Here is a 17,377-nt window from a genome sequence, read left to right on the forward strand (position 1 = left end):
TTCAATATTCGTGGTGAGATGGTTATCAGGAAAATCGGAGCAACGGCCATTTTGCCGCAGTCGTGCCGCAGTCGTGCCGCAGTCGTGCCGCAGTCGTGCCGCAGTCGTGCCGCAGGCGTGCCGCAGTCGTGCCGCAGGCGTGCCTCCGGTCCATGATCGCATTTTGAAAGCATGCGCGCGTGACAAATATGGTTATTTTGACACTCCAAGTTGCGTCATGCACCTTGCAACCGGTGAGAACTATATCAACTCAGAAAAAGCGTTAAATTTGACACTATGGGAGTTGCATTGAAATGGGTCTTAATTAGGCGGGAAATGCCATTATTTGGCACATACGTCATCAAAATGCTACGCTAGCTTACCCGATGCGAATTCTGCCGTCCATAAGAGTAACACACAAGAAGAAGAAATACACACATCGTCTATTTAATCCGGTGGTCTTGAGTGATATGAAAGTTCCCCCCCCCCACCCAAAAAAAAGCATGATTATTTTTGATGGTGGTGTTAGTAATAGATGTCATTTTGGACTAAATAATGAAAACAATCAAGTCCTGCATCTTCTCAGCCAAAGCTGCAAAAAGCGAACTGTCCTGCACTCGCTAACTACACGCACGCACGCACGTGACCAAAAAGCAGCAACCAGCAGATTTGCCTGTCATGCTGGCGAACATTCGCTTTGGAAACAGGAAGTGAGGTCGCCCGCCGCCTGTCCCCTACAAGTCTCTGGGTCGACCGGACGAGGCAGCCAAAGCGCTGCCGTCCTCCACCACAAGGACAAAGTCTGTTCCTCACACGTCGACCTCTTCCGTGGCGGCCATTTTGAGCCGTGGGCCTGTTTAGTCGCTGATCGCACGGCGGCGCGTTCCTTCCGCGGATGGCGGACAGTCGTCAGACTCGGATGATGCTGATAGAAGACGAGGCTCGGTGAAGCTAGGAGGACGACAAACAGGACGAGGGGCCGTCAGCGACATATTTCAACTCTAAAACAGAAACACGCGCACGTGACCTAGCCGGTTTTCACTCGCGCATTCTTTCTGACATGAACTATTGATGAAAAGTGGTGAGCAGGTGAAAATTCTGTCTTAATCCTAAAAAAATGATAAGAGTCACAAAGTATGCATTTCTCATATTGACATTGTGAGCTTGGAACGAGTTTGAGGCATTGACATCCCATAACCAGCAGAGGGTAGTATAACACTGCATAGGGTGAGAAAAAAACAACAACAACCACCTTCTGGTTTCATCAACTTTTTGCTCATCTGCACCTCTCGTGTGCACTTCCCAGAAATGCTATTGCAATCACAGAAAATGTCACTTTCTACAATAAATTGTCTTGAAGTACGCAGGCTTGCAGTTGTATTCCCTCTCAATGCACGCTGCGCAAAAAGACTACTAGTCTATAAAAATGAAAAGATAACAAAGTGGGATGAGGATAGGCCAGGGGTCCGCAACCTGCAGCTCTGGAGCCACATGTGGCTCTTTAGTCCCTCTCCGGTGGCTCCCTGTGGAGCTAAAAAAGATATATTATTATTATTTTTTGAAATTAATTAAATCCATTTTTTGACAAAATATTATTCAGGAGATTTAATAATTTAGATTTAAAAAATGAATATTAAAAAAAAAATGTCAGTCTAAATTTTTTAATTAAAAAGAGAGATGAAAATGTTTTAAAAATGACCAAAATATGTCCAAAAAGTGACCAGAAATGTTAAAAAAGAAAAGGAAAAGCAGAAAACGTTTTTTTTTTTAATGCTAGACCATACAGAAGACTTTGATGCAGTCACTGAACTGAAGAGAATGGTTTAAGCAAAACGGCCAGCAGGTGGCAGCAGAGTATAAGAGATCAACCAGGGCCGTGTTGCAAAAAGCTGTTTGAAACCGGCTTGTGAATAATGATGAAACTCGGCTATATTCTAATGCTAATTGCTGCAAAAAGGAAATAGATAGAAATGTACTTTTTTTCCTGATGATAGAAGAGACTCTAATCTTTCTTTTGGGAGCATCCATGTTTTTATAGCAATAGAACCCAATATTCAGTGGGCCTTGCGAAATCGGTCGAAATCCAGTCAAACAGCCGGGAGCAAAGGGGCTTGCTTCAGTGAAAATGGCCAGTCAATGAGTGAATGGGGGTTTTAGTCTAGTGCAGTCTAGTTTGAATTATGTTTGCTTAGTTGTCGTTGACGGAATGAACACTAGTTGGAGGGCTGCCAATTGAGAAGAAGAAGAAAAAAGCAAAAGACACCCGAAGGGGAACTCGTCTTCTTTTCTGGAACGTAGTTGTCGATGTCGTCGCAGTTCTCCAGGTGTGCCGCTTTAAAGACTCGATGCGCTGCTTGCAGCCTACTTCTTTTATATTTAGCCCTGATGACAGAAGCTGTGGTTGCTAAGAAACCCGTCAAGAACCCACAGCGAGCGTTGCAATACTTTCAGCGCCTGCGAGGGGCGGCGGAGCGAAATGCAAAAAAAAAAAGCTGCGAGGAGCCAAGACCAGGAACGGGAGGACTCACTCTGCCACTGTGGTAGATGGGAGAGCTGGCGGGGGAGGCGTTGTAGTAGGAGGAGGCCACCGGAACCAGCGGCCTCTTGCTCTTTTCTCGGGTGCCGTTGGAGTCGTTGTCCTTGATGATGTCGTACTGCCGGCAGAATAGGGCGATGACGGCTGCCAAAACAAAACAAAACAAAAACAAGATGCTGATGTGTGAGCACGCGACACGTGGCCGCGTGCGAGCGGCGACAAGCGGACCTGCCCACAGCAACAGCACGGTGGTGATGATGAGCAGCTCTCCGGTCTGCAGGTGAGGAGACATTCCCAAGCCCTCCATCGCGGGCTCGTCTGACCACACGCACACAACAGCCCCATCAGTCCAAATACGAGATTCTGCTCAATATTGCCTGAGTGGAATACGAGCTAAGCGGCAAAATCCAGCTGTTTTTTTACACATCTGAGGAGGCGGCCATTTTGCCACTGGCTGGCAACTGAAGAGGACGTCACGGTTGCTCAGGGCTCGGGCAATGACCAATCACAGCTCAGCTGTTTTCGAAAGCTGAGCTGTGATTGGTTGTTACAACATTCATTTCATAACTCATATTCCACAAATGTAATATTCATCAGAATGTCATGTTTATGCGACGTATAAATGTATATATTTCAGAGGGCGGGGGCAATATTCGGAGAAAAAAACTGGGAAACTTATGAGAAATACACGTAGCGTTCTACTCACATGTGCCAATACTTCTCGGTCCGGTTTTCAAATAAGGAGGTTGTAATTGCTTTAAGCGTATTATGTGAAGCATTCGAACTTTGAAGCGTTGGGTGCGGCCAGCGACAAAGACGCCTCGTTTTGCGAAGGGCCACACCTCGAGGATCAAGCATTTATGGTCATTTATTAAAATGTATATTTACTTGTACATTTCTGTTTCCAGAATTATTACTTACACATTCATATATATATATATTTATTTATTTATTTTTTCTACAAGTATCTAAGTTGACGTGTGGAATCTGCTGCTCTCCGTCATTCACTTGCATTTACCTTAAGTATGCTAGCTTCTGATTGGTTCGTGTTTAGTCAGCTGATCAGGAAGTGTTGTCGCTCGAGCTGCCTTGCGTGTGTGACGAGTCGAGTTGAAACGAAGAATGAAATGAAATGAAGTCTCCATCCTGCCATTTCATTTTATAAACAGTGTTCCAAAAACCACCAATGAATCTTCACATTAGACTAATGCTAGGCTACGAGTATTCCTTGTAAGTTTCAGCTTTTTTTTTTTTTTTACTCGATTTACGACAAATTTGCAATTCTTTTTCTCGTAATATTGCCCCCGCCTTCTAAAAAAAATGTGTTGGTCGTTATGGTCACACTTGGAGAGGTGAAAGTATTTTTTTGGGGTGTCAAAGGTTTGTTGCGGAAGATTTTTGGTGCGTGCATGCCAAAGGAAAGAGCAGTTTTACGGTGGTCGAGCAGCATTCCGGCAGGGTAATGGTCGCTTCTTTCCAAGGTCCGAAAGTGGACGGCGCGGCTGGGTTGGCCGTCGCTGTGCGGCCCAACAGACTGAACCTGAACACAAATAAGATTGAAAGCTTTCTGAAAACGGGTGTTGAGGGCTATTTGAAAACAAACACGTTTTGCCCACTTCACAGTAAATCACAATGACATTTCCTACATTTCCCTGCCCTTGTGCTTTTTTTTTTTGTCAACTCAGCCTTGATCATAATAAGAATAATGACATTAAATCTACAGCCTGCAGAAATCCTTTTCAGTCATTGCCGCAGGGCGATTGCGCTTCATCCCGCTTTCAATGACACGCGATCGCTGATGACTTTTGTTGAAGTCTTCCCGTCAGTCGACGCGAAGCTCGGCTTCAGCTTTCCTGGTGGTCGCGTACAGAAACAAAATGGAGGCTGCCAAGGGAGACTTTGACATTCGTCACCTTTCATGTATGAAAAGCATTGCAAACAAATCAGCGGTGTCGGTAAACATATGACATTTGCAGCATGCAGATGCAATTTTTGTTTGGATCCACGACAGTAGAGGGCTGTTCGATTATGGGAAAAATAATCACAATTAGTTTTGGTAATAATTGAAATCACGAGTTTTCTAACTTTTTGGGGGTACAAAACAAGACAATGCTTCAGAATTAAAAAATGTTAAGACCAATTAAAAAATAGAAACACTTCAGAGATTCTGAAGCTTGGACGCATGCGCGAGATGCTGTGACTATCGCGAGACCTACAGCGAGACCGGGAAACCCCAACATGGCGGCGCCCTGCTGCTAAGATACAATTAGCTCTATTATACTAAACTAATCCAAATTTAACCATCATATATCTTGCCTTTCTTTTTTTTTCCCCCTCTCTTTTTCATCCAACAGATTTGGAATACCACCCAACGTGGAGGACCTTGAACGCTTCATCGACGCATATTTTTACAGCTGCGCGATGGTTTAGAATCCTTCCGTCGAGAAACTGTCGAGAAAACCTTCGAAAAAGAGGAAAAATGATTCAGCGACGGACACGGAGAACCTAGCCACTACGGAGCTTTCGGTCAGTATGCTGGAGTCCATAAATAAAAAATTAGAGGTCCTCTCCCTAATCGGCGAGGACGTCAAAGAATTGAAAGTAAGTATGGAATTCTTCAGCCAACAAGTAAGTGATCTCCAACGAGACAACGCCGAGTTACACTCTACACTCGTGACCGTTTCAGCCGAGTTAGAAACCGTTAAAAAGGAAAATAAAACGCTAAAAGAAACTGTTCTGGATATTCAATCCCGTAGCATGCAGGAGAATTTAATATTCTCAGGAATATCCGAGAATACCTCTGACAATCCAGAGGTTGAGATAAAAAAAATGATGACGACGTCGTTAAAAATTCCTCAGGAGTCGGTAAATAGCATCTCTTTTCACCGGGTACATCGGCTTGGAGCCCGTAGGGGCAACAGACCCCGTCCTATTATCGCCAAGTTTGAGCATTTTAAACAGAAAGAATTCGTTAAAAGTAAAGGACGGGAGCGTAAAGGGACCTCATTTGGAATGAACGACCAATTCCCGAGAGAGATTAATGAGCGGCGAAAGGTACTGTTTCCTATAATGAAACAAAATAGGCAGGAGGGTAAACGGACTGCGATGGTCGTCGATAAACTATACATCGATGGCCAACTATTCCGGAACCCCAACTCCACTCCCTGGCTGTTCTAAATGGCATTGGTGGAACTAAACTTTGTTTGATTATTAGATGTATACATATACTGTATATGTGGTTATAAAACCTAAAATATGAATACTCATTATGTTTAGGCTATATTATAAATATAATAATAATACATAACTATATCTAAAAGTAGATTTAAACAAAAAAAAATCTCGCTTGGGTTACCAGTTACTGGTGTATTTTAATGTTGTTTAATTCCCCGCTAACTTCCTTCACTTTCACCTCCCAACCCGTGTTTTCACTGTTATATTTACTTACACGTCACCTCATATTTTACACAAATTACATAAGCCACCTAACCACTTTGATTCTATCCTATAACATGCCAATATTGACAAATGGCCTATGCAGATATATACACAGGACTGAGTCCATATTGTTTGTATGCATAAATTAGTTCTGGTTTCCTGGAATGTTTGTGGCGCTCGCTCACAAGCAAAAAGAATAAAAACTTTAGACCATCTCTTAAAATTAAAAGCAGATATTTGCCTCCTACAAGAAACCCACCTACAAAAATCTGAAGAAAAATTACTTATTGATAAGAATTTTAGCCAAGCGTACTCTGCCCCTTATAACAGTAGACAAAGAGGAGTCTGTATACAACTGTGTACAACTCAAAAATTAGTATTAATAATCTTTTTTTTTAAACAATTATGCAGATTTTGTTATTGTGGAGTGTAATCGAAATTGTAATTGAATTTCGATGAAATGCGTAGTATATTTATTATGGGAAAAGTGCTACATGACAACTTTGTGTTAAAGGTGACGATAGGACAAAGTGTTGAGAAGCAGCATCCGTGTCCACATGCACAACAAGCAAGCTGTTGCAAGATCACGTCTTTGCGTCAAGAAAGTGGAGCAAAGCCAATATTTCATCATCCAGTCATTACAAATATAGAAATGTCGTCACGACTGGAATTGTAATCGTTTTGATTGCATTTTGGACACAAATGCCCAAATGGGCCAAACACGTGAGTTGCTTGGTTTTGTGAAGTCACACGTGTGTCAAGAAACAAAAGCGTGTGTGCCACCTGCACGCTGTAGTGCGTGTCCTCGTCCAGGTCCCACAGCACACACCAGCGACTCGATGTGTTCACCTCACGAATGGAGCGTTGCATCAGGCCGTCTTGCCTCTGCGGGCGACACACAGCAACAAATGGCCGAGTGCTATCCGCAGGCGGGCCCCCGCGCGGCACAAGCGTCCTTTCAAAGCCATTCACAGCGTCCAAGCCTGACCTGAAGTCACTCTAACCCAGAGGTGGGCATCGAGGGCCGGAGTCCTGCAGGTTTTGCGTGTTGCCCTTCTCCGACACAGCTGATATATGATCAGCTCATCAGCAAGCTCTGCATAAGCCTGGTAACGATCCTGTTGATTGGAATCAGCTTGTGTTGGAAGTGAGAAACCTCCAAATCCTGCAGGACTCCGGCCCTCGAGGACCGAGATTGCCCACCTCCGCTCTAGCCTGACACGGGACATTTGCTATCCCGCAACGGTGAAAAGAAAAAGAAAAAGAGTGTAAGAGAGTATGCTCATCAATGCCAGGAAGTCAAAGGTTGCCCTCTCATGCTGCAATTTGTAGCAGGCACATACAAATCTTCACAACTCGATCCCCTATGAATACAAACATGATTGGATCTGTCGATATTTTTATTTTTTTTTTAAAAAACATCGAGGTTTTGCGTCTCCCAAATGGACTCGTGTGTGTTTGTGTGCGTGTCAGAGAGTATCGCGTAAGTGCTTTGGGATTTGAAGCAAATCTTTGTCTGCAGATTTCCTGCATGTTGCAGCGCTTGAAAGCAAAAGTGGATTTTTTTGAAAATCCCCACCTGATTCTGGCAAAGGGAACCAAGGACAACAAAGTGTCTTTTGATGTCCATCCAAAGCAATCCCTGATGACAAAGTACTGAAAACCTCCTCACTCACTTGACAACTCTCTGAGGTGACGCAAGGTTACTGCGTTACGTAAAGCGGCCATGATGAGAGGCCACCGAAAAACAGAAAACAACAAAGAGGAAGCTGCAGGCAAACGCCCACTCCAAGTCTGCTGCCCAAAAGAGTGGACAAGATGTCAAATGTTAGAGCGATGGTCGCGTCAATTGCGTTCACAATAAGTCAACTTGTTCATCTGGGGGCTGCATACACAAAAAGAGCCACTTTCACCTTCTTTGACTTTAATTTAATGCTAAGAAACAATCAAGACATCAAGAGACTATATATTGTTTCATCGCTGCAGTATTTTGAAAAACTGCTGTTGCAGCTTTCTTTGCAAGATGAGGTTGCAAATGCTTTCGATTTGTTTGTTTTTCAATTTTATTTGGCCTGCTGCAGTTTAATGCCACTCCCAGTGGAAGCTGTCAAGCAAAATTCAACTCAACTCAAATCAAACAGACTGCGGCCTCAGTTTCTTGTCCACACAAAAGCCCGTTTTAATGTATCCGCACAAGTTTCTTACCGTTTAAGCCTTTCGTCCACACGGTGGCGCAATTTCGGAGCTTGAAAGCGATCACTTTTGTCAACAACAATGGCGGATAGCCGCGTCGCAGTGGTTTTGCGCAAAATATTTGGCTTCTTCATTCCCACGTTCAACAAGCGGTGTTGTACGTGTCACTTCTCCTGTGTTCGTCTTTTTCTTGTTGTTTCGATACGCGCAAAGCCATGTTTGTTCTGTAGATTGCAATCAAGTTAGAGGGGGAAAAGTGTTTGTCTTCTTGGCTGATTCTTCTTCTACGCTTTCCGTTAACTCCCTGTAGCTGCGCTACAGCGCCACTCCAGACTTGGCATATACATTACAGCCATGAAACGTCCTCAGCGTCTTCTTTTGGACACACGCAAGTCTCGAAATGCTTCTGTGTGGACGAGACTTGTTTGAAGAACGAGGCCGACTTTGCTTCCGTCTGGACGAAGCCTTAGCCTACACCTAGATTATTGAAGACAGGGGTGAGCGATTCCGGTCCTCTAGGGCCAGAGTCCTGCAGGTTTAGAGGTTTCCCTCCTCCAACCAAGATTATTTTAGTTAACTAAAACTAACGAAAAAACTAAAATAAAATAAAACAATTACGTTAACGAAAGAAAGTAAAAACGAAAATGCTTTTTAAAAAACGAAAACTAACTGAAACTACATTTTATGTTTACAAAACTAACTAAAACTAACCATGGTTATAGCAAAAATGTCCTTCATTTTAGTCTTTGGTAATAAATTTAATGTATGAGCCTTTGGGGAAGATTTTAAATGTGATTTTAAGTAGATTATTTTTAATATTAACTGGAATAAGGACATGTAAAATTGTGTCACACAAAAGTGACGTCATCTAGCAGCAGCCAATAGAAAAGCACCTTCAGATGACATTGCTCCCATGTTTTTTTTTTTTAAATATTGCGCACAAGTAATACACATTAAAAAACAAACAAACTAAAACTAATACTGAAACTAACCAAACTAAAACTAAGCATTTATTAACTAACTCAAACTAATACAAACTAACAGAACCACCTTGAAAACCAATTAAAAGCAACTAAATTTAAAAACCAAAACTCAACACAAAATAGAAACTAACTAAAATGAAAAATTCCCAAACTATAATAACCCTGCCTCCAACACACCTGATTGCAGTGAACAGGATCGTTATCAGGCTCATGCAGAGCTTGCTGATGAGCTGATCTTATGAATCAGGTGTGTTGGAGAAGGGAAACATCCAAAACCTGCAGGACCAAGTTTGCCCACCCCTGATTTAAGGTATCAACATAGTTTAGCTTTCCAAGCCACTAGCCTAATGCTAACGCTAGTGAGCATTTATGTTGCTGTTGGATGCAAAGGTATGATTTTGATGAGCGTGAAAAATCATTTTTGGGGTTGTTGTGCTCGTCAATCAACATGCTCCGTCATCTACGATCAGCCGTTGACTCACCTCCACATGTTTTGGTCCTTTTTGGTGAATATGGCCCTTGATTTCATTTGCGATGGGCGGCCGAGATGCTGTGAAAGGTTTCTGGCACCTGGCGGGCCGATGATGGTACCAGAACCTCAGTGACCACCACAGCGTATGCATAGTGTACATAATTATGCAATACGCGCATTAGTAGATATGGCACAGGCAGCTAAAAAAAAAAAAACAGACAGCAGGCCGTACGCTCTCTTGCTAGCTCTTGAATTAGCGCTCATCACGTGATCAACTTGAAAGTGGCGTTTTACTCCAACTTTTCTTTCTTCTTCTGATTTCCCAGAGGAGAATGTTCAGTTTGCAAACTGAAAAGACTATCTGACTTTAATCAGAGACATATTGAGATGATTGACAAGGATTATCTTTCAGTTTGACCTTAGCAAGAGAGCGAGGCGCACCCTGGGCTTCACATCACGCTCGTTGGCTTCCCTCTCTCACGCTGCTCTCACTGACTCGCATCCCCAAAGTCAATATTCACAACAACATACCTGCTGCGAGACGGCGTATCCAATCACGGTGTCTCCTTGCGGGACGTTCCAGGTCACTTTGGCCGAATTGGCTCGAAGCTGGGTCACCGACACGTTCACCGGGGCGGCGGGTGCAGCTGTTGCCATGGTAACATAATACGCATGCACACAGTGGGAATGGATATTTGGAAGATTATATACATTGTTTACTGTATTGAACACAGACAAACAAAAAAATCCAACCAAAGATGATTTGCAACCCTTGTCTCTGGTTTGGCTTCAGGACATATTTTTACTTTTCCCAAAAACTGCCATTTTGAATGAGGCATTTGATGAAAACATTTAGGGTCTCACTGACAATTCCTGCATTATTTTTTTCAGATGTGGTATTATTCTGACTATGATGGGTGACTACCAATACCAGGTATCGGTATCGGTACTCGCGTCGGTGACCTATACCATTATCCTGCAGCCATTAAAAATTATCATCAAACAATCATTAAAAATTCATCCACTAGTACATATTAAATTGTACATATAGTTCAGCGTTGTTGTAAAACAATATTATGTTTATGCTGTGTTTTTATGACTTTGCCGATGTCTGGAGCGCGCCACCTCTGCCTCACAGCCAGGAAATGGGCGGGTGCAACGGCTTCTTCTTTGGTTCAATAAAGTTTTTTTAAATATTTTTTTTTAAAGAAGCCTTTTCTTCTTCGGTTGTTGCGTCAGGTCTTTCCAGTACACTGCTGTTGATATAGCGCCTCCATAATGGCACAACACTGCAACTGCAGTTAAAATGCGTTCCTGCCGAGCTCAATCAACACAACTGGAGCCGAGCGCTGTGTTAAGCGATATCACTGGCTCAGGCTGGAAGTGGCGAGCCAATTAGGCGCAGGTGGCCGCCTCTGAATTTTGTATGCAGGAAGAACCCTGATTTCTTCAATAAGTGGTGAGTTGGTGGCAAGCAGTTGAGGGTGTGCCCGAAGCCAGCTGGGATAGGCTCCAGCGACCCTTGTGAGGACAAAGGGGTTAAGAAACTGGATGGATAGATGGATAATTTTAGATCTGAAATGTTCAACATTATTTGCTGACAAAAAATATATACAGTGGTAAAATGATTGTCCTGACTAAAACTAGACTAAAATGTTGACAGTTCTCTTGGACTAAAATAGCCGCCTAAAAGTTGAAAAAAAAATTCAGCTCTTTTTTCTAAGAAAGGAAACAGAAAAAAAAACTGAAAAAAAAGTTGACTAAATAAAAACGGGGTTGAGGTGGACGAACGATGATAAAAAAAAAAGTGTGATTGAAATTGGACTAAAACTAAGACTACATTTGAATAAAATGTCCGATAAATTTACCACTAGAGGCCACTGTGTGCAAATGACACATTTATGCAAAACGTCTTTAGAAGCCAATTTCAGATCCTAAAGAGGCAAATCCGATTCACTTTGAATCCATTCATTCTGTTTGCATTTTCAAACTTGCACTCTAAACAATGCGATACCAAACGCATCGTGAATGGAACTTTATGTGCACATTCTCCAGCAATTTCCGCCTCCTTTCGACTTCTTTTCTCCTGACGCAGAAAAACAAATATGAGCCTTGTTGGAATTTTAGTTCCACGCCCAGATGCTAAAACACCGGCAACAAACAGTTTGCTGATGGACCGGGACAGCCTCATCTGGCTAATGGCTCTCCGTGAAGGATGAATGTGCGTGCGCTGCTTGCCGTAAAGACAATGAAAGCTGCACATGCTGATGTAGATGCTGTAAATCAACAAATGAGATTGGATTTTTATGAGCCTCCTGACAGCTGACAGGAACTCGGGGATCGTTTCCAAATGTTTTCCAGCATCGCAGCAACCGCTGAGGAGACGCGTTACATTTAGCGACCACTCCATTTGTTCAAGTAAATCTTCTCCCAAACACCTCTCACAGTACGATGCCGGGCACTTTGCCACCACTGCAAACTACGACTGCAATAATAAGCCTATTGTTCATTTAGTATCTCTCTGACATTCACTCAAAGCAGAGATGTCAAGACTACGTTTTTAGCAGCCTGCGGCAAACCGGACAAAGATTTGATATGGCCCGCGACAATACTTTCAATAGTAATACCACGACCACTATTACTAACAGCTTTTATTGAGAATGTTTAATATGCAAAGATATCGGTTTGCTCCACATAGTCCAATTTTTGAACAATCCTCAATTTAATGCTGTTGTAAACACATTTTGGTTGTCAATGTGGCGATCTGCTCGGTGTGGTGGAGAACATGCAAAGTCCACCCAGAAAGGTCAAAAGCCCGGATTTCATCTCACAAGTTCTGCATGCACTGGGAGGCAGACGTGCCAGCTAACCAGTTGGCCACCATGACGCCTGCTGTGAGCACCAATCACATTCATTTAGAGAACAAAAAAAAGAAGTGATGCTTGCTATTTTCATAATATGACATAAGTTATTATGAATGTATTTAAACTTTATGTAAGCAGGTAATGAAACTGACAACAGATTATCATTTAAAATAACAACTGCGGACACAAGTCAAGTTCCATCCAATTGTTACGAATGTTTTAAGCTCATTTACTGAAAATGCAACTTCTGCTGGTTTCCATTTGTTCTTCTTTTGCGAATATTGAGACGGGACTCCGCCGCTGTAGGTGGCGCTATACACCGTCGAGATGTGTGTAATATAAAAGAAAAAGAAAAAGACCAGGAAGCGAATGTGCCGTGTGATGACGTCGTACGAGTTTGCGTTTGTAATTCTTGATAAACCGTAGCATTACTTGATGAATCTTTTCATTTATCTTGCTAAGTTGTATATTCATAAATGTAAATGTGTAAAGTGAAAACCTATTTTTGTTTCTGTTTTTGAAAGAGATAGATGTATATTTACAATCCATCTCTACTTCCAAAAATAAGAAGGCTATCAAAGACCTTCATTTTGTGTTCTCATTTTTTGGTGTTTTTAATATTTCTTAGTTTAAGACCCCTGACATATTTTTTATTTTATTTTATGTCCTTTATTGTTATTGTGAGATTGTTGTGTACTGTGATGTTTGTTTTCTTAATGTTTGCCATGTTTGGCTTGTGATTTCAATTTGTTAAATAAAGCATTAAAAAATATATAATCGATAAACTGTAGCGTTTCTTTGCTGTTTTCCATCGAAAATTGCATTAATATTATCTTCTTTAATTAATTCCAAAAAGATTTCCGTTTGCCCCCCCCCCCCCAAACATACCTTACTTTTATTGTATTTTTTTTAATGCTTTATTTAACAAACATTAATCAAACAAACATCATCACAGTACACAACAATCTCACAATAACAATAAAGGAAAAAAATTAATTAAATAAAATATGCCAGGGATCTTAAACTAAGAAATATTAAAAACACCAAAATGAGAACACAAATTTAAGGTCTTGATACCTTACTTTATCGTCCGACATTGCTTTGGGACTACAAAGGTACATGTGACGTCATATCCGGCCCAAACTTGCGCCATGTATCCTGTCTTGTCAGCATTTATTCGCAAAATCTGTTTCCATTGCCAAAATTCCCATTTTCCTTTTTTCCGATACGCTTCAAAATCCACCCCCTTCAAGCGGAAAAACTTTTTTAAATTTCTAGCGTTTTCATTTAGGTTTTTTATTTCACAATAAAAATGGGTGGGTGTGTGGAAAGCCAACTAACATGTTCTTGCAGGTTTACGCAGTGTTTTCTCCAATGCGGAAGATTACAATCCTTGTTGACGTTAAAGAAACCTGAAAGCTAACCTGAATGCAGATGAGCCTCCTCCGACAGAGATGCTTTGCTCAAATGGAATGTCAAAGAATGAAACACCTGTAGACTTGCACTGCAGCTAATTAAAAAGGTCCGAGAGACTGGTCAGCAAGAGATACGGCTTTGGGATCTCCCCGAGTGGACAATCGATTACGCTTTTGACGGCTTTACAGCAGCTGTTTTTCTACTTGAAATATGAAGGCATAAATCAGCCACTTGCCCCCAAACAAGTGGCCGCCGTTGCCGCTGATGAAGCTGAATCAGCCGATGTGTGAAAGGATACACAGCGCCCCCTTCAGGAACATACTGCCAGGTTTGCTCCTATTGGCAACGGTTTTTTTTCTATGCTCATTTTCATACCGTCGACCTCAACATTCTTCACACCCCTGTTCAGATGGCAGGTTTTTATGATATGAAAAAGGAGAGCAATATTTAAAAAAAAAAAGTCCTTTTCAAGAGAGGAAGTGAAAATAAACAACCTAAAACAATGAGGATGCACAAGTGTGCACACCCTCTTATAACTAAGACGTGGCTGTGTTCAGAATAAAACAAACTCATGACGAAAGGGAGTCAGCGCACACGTGTTGCCATTTCACTTTGATGACCCCAGATGCATTCCAGGTGTTCTATAGTTGGCCGACATTTTCTTTAAAACCTGAAGCCTCTGTGCCAACACTGACTTTGACTTTGATTTGCAAGCGTTCATATTTCCCTCAAACCTTGACTAAGACCCGAGTTCCATCTGAAGAAAAGCAAAAACCCGGCATCGCTCCCAAACACACTTTCCCACGTCTGGGCTGAATTTGTTACTTGTCTAGCACTTCTCGACAGATTATAGGACATGTTAAGCTTTTGAATTGATTGAAGTGGTTCTAATATAACAACATATTTGAACAGATGTTTGCAGAACTTTTCCATCCGCTCTGTGCTTTGTCATTGGATTGATGAGCCGCCTGCCACACAGCAGGCTGACTTATTACTTATGATGACATATTATATCATACATATTACAGCAACTGCAAATCACTGCTGATAATATAAGCGCATTTTAACACAACATTCAGTGAAAAAAAGCTGCAGTGGCTGAGAATTACACAAATATTTTTTTCTTTCAGCGCCTGTTAATACCCCACAGCAAGTTTAAAAATCTTCTGGCTGCTCCCCCTCCCCCAACAATAATTCATCTTTTTTTCTTTTTTACAAGTTATTCATTTATAATAAATTGTGCTCGAACCTGGCATCAACTTTGCTTTGTACACCCCTCACCAAGACACATATACTTGTATCATACATCATAAATAAATAAACAACTAAACAACTAAAAAAAGTAAAAAAAGTGTTTGTTTTTTCTCACTCAGGTCAGTTATGTACTTTCTGTCATCTGAGAGAAGAGCATTTATCTTTTGTGCCTGACACTTAATTGCTGCAGATTAGCAAATATTGGCTACATGAACAAGTTTGGACCAATTCAACTTTAAACCACCACAACCATTTCGATTTTTTCTTAGGGCAGTAATAAGATTATTATTTTTTAATTATTATTTGTGATCGTCTATCAAATTGTCAACTATAGAAAAAAAGAGAAAAATGTCTAACGCACACTCTAAAAATAGATTTGTTTAAAAAACAACAACTACCAATCTAGTTGGTTAAGATCATATTGGCTTAATTAATCAATAGATTGGTCAGACATTGACCATTCTGGGTGATTACGGGCATATACCAATTTTATTGGTTAGCCAAACAACCAATGAAATTGATTACAATAGAAAGTAAATATAGATAGATCGTTTAGAAATATATTTATTGTATTCTAAACGTATCTATTAATATAAGTGATTAGAATATTATATGGTGTTTGTGTGTCTAGATTTTGCCTCCCTGCTTGACACTCAGCATTAAAGCTTGGAATTGAGTGCTTCGATCACCAAATGATTCCCGAGCGCGGCCCCTGCTGCTGCTCACCATTTTCTCAGGCTCGAATGTGGAGAACGATTTTCAGTGGCACTTTTATAACCAGCTACATTGGTCGAATGTAACTTCTTCTTATTTTGTTAGTTTGACCAATCTGTTTTTAGGGTGCAGGTTGAAACAGCACAGCTGTTTTTACAATAAGAGACACCATTCATTAAAAAAAAAACGGGCTCACCAAACTGTTGATCTGGCATCTATCCTAAAGGCAAGTGCCTTAAACTAATTCTTTGCTTTCTAAATGTCTACTTGGAATGGAATCCTTTCTCACGGCACATGCACCGATGGCCACGTTTTAAGGCGCACACGTGCCAACCCATACGGACTCGGCCCATGACGTGTTTGAGATTCGAGCGTCAGACAACCGCGACGAGCCACTTACTTGCGTCAAGCTGCATCAAGCATCCCATCATGGGGATCAGGATGGGCAGCAGCCTGCTGTCCAGGTGGGGGACGGCGCTCATAGCCTCCCGTGAGTGCACGCACGAGGCTGGATCGTCGGCGCGTGCGCGCGTGCGTGCACCCTTCGCCAACACTGACCAGATGATTCTTCTCAAGGTCACCACTTGGAATCCTCTTAGAAAGAAAGAGACATGAAAAACAAAAAAAACTTAAAAAAAAAAACCTCGATTTGCTCTTGTTTCCTCTCGTGTCGACGAGCGAGTGTGCAAGCGGCCACAAGTCCGCTTTTTCCTTTTTTTTTCTTTTCCAGACGCTAACAGGTAGTTGGAGCTTTGCGCCAAATTGCAGTGCGGCAGCGGCGAGGAGCGCCTCCCCGGCCGTTTGTTGGCCAGATCAGCTCGTGGATCGGTCACAGAAGAGCAAGCACAGCGAGCAGCTGCTTCGCTCTGCGGGAAACAAGTGGACGCGTGCTCGGCATCTGACGCCAAATACGGAAAATGAGCGCGAGCGAGGGAGGATGCATGCGGGATGAATGAAAGGGAGGGAGGGCGCGCGCACGTGTGCGTGCGTGCGCGCGTGCGTGCGTGCGTGCGTGGGATCCGAACTGCCGATTAAGCCATGGCAGACATCTTTTATTCAGTGCTTCCTCTCCATGGAGACACACATTTATTCGACACATTTAGTGTCTTTTTGGGAAACTCTTGTTTTTTTAAATATGGAAGCATGCAGGCTTAAATTATTCTATGAAGCAAAAAATTAGTTGAACTGGCTGGCACCTCATCATACATATTTTTCATTTCTGTGAATTATAAGATGCGTTCTGAACACATGAAGAATTAAAAATGACACGGGTGCCTCCCACCCCTCCCCTCCAGAAATCTCCCATGCCGCTGGGGGCGTGTCCATTCCCATCTTGCAGGTGCTCAAAAAAAAAAAAAAAAAAAAAAAGGTGCATGATAACGTGCAGGCACTGCCCACCCACTTAGGGTTCGAACCCATGTCACCACCGAGTGGGGTGGGGGTGGGGGTGTATGTAATGTACGTGTATGTAGATACGTGCGTGCGTAGGTGTGTGTGAAAATATCCATTGTAAAATTCTCAATTGAAA

General features: G+C 42.1%; 1 protein-coding gene across 2 annotated transcripts; it reads right to left on the reverse strand.

Moving 5' to 3' along the window:
- Nucleotides 1-410: 410 nt before the first annotated feature.
- LOC144052250 (fibronectin type III domain-containing protein 4-like) lies at nt 411-16,822 on the reverse strand. 2 transcript variants are annotated; one of them, XM_077566176.1, is made up of 7 exons: nt 16,250-16,822; nt 10,133-10,248; nt 6,737-6,838; nt 3,950-4,055; nt 2,744-2,833; nt 2,508-2,659; nt 411-930 (listed from the first exon to the last, which is right to left on the reverse strand). In XM_077566176.1, exons 1-7 carry the CDS (start codon nt 16,329-16,331, stop codon nt 889-891), a joined length of 690 nt encoding a protein of 229 aa, XP_077422302.1. In that variant the 5' UTR covers nt 16,332-16,822; the 3' UTR covers nt 411-888. The 2 variants fall into 2 exon arrangements, with proteins under 2 accessions (XP_077422302.1, XP_077422306.1); XM_077566180.1 differs by lacking the exon at nt 6,737-6,838.
- Between the last annotated feature and the right edge of the window lie 555 nt (nt 16,823-17,377).

Source organism: Vanacampus margaritifer, chromosome 1 (genome assembly GCF_051991255.1).
Source record: "Vanacampus margaritifer isolate UIUO_Vmar chromosome 1, RoL_Vmar_1.0, whole genome shotgun sequence".
In the NCBI taxonomy this organism is placed as follows: Eukaryota; Metazoa; Chordata; class Actinopteri; order Syngnathiformes; family Syngnathidae; genus Vanacampus; species Vanacampus margaritifer.

Bases quoted from the DNA above. Each gene is read 5' to 3' on its own strand.
- LOC144052250 (XM_077566176.1), bottom strand. From the start codon at position 16,331: ATGAGCGCCGTCCCCCACCTGGACAGCAGGCTGCTGCCCATCCTGATC. The intron at 10,249-16,249 runs GTAAGTGGCTCG...CCATGGCAACAG, and splicing joins CTTGATGCAGCTTGACGCAA to CTGCACCCGCCGCCCCGGTG. The intron at 6,839-10,132 runs GTATGTTGTTGT...TGTCGCCCGCAG, and splicing joins GATACGCCGTCTCGCAGCAG to AGGCAAGACGGCCTGATGCA.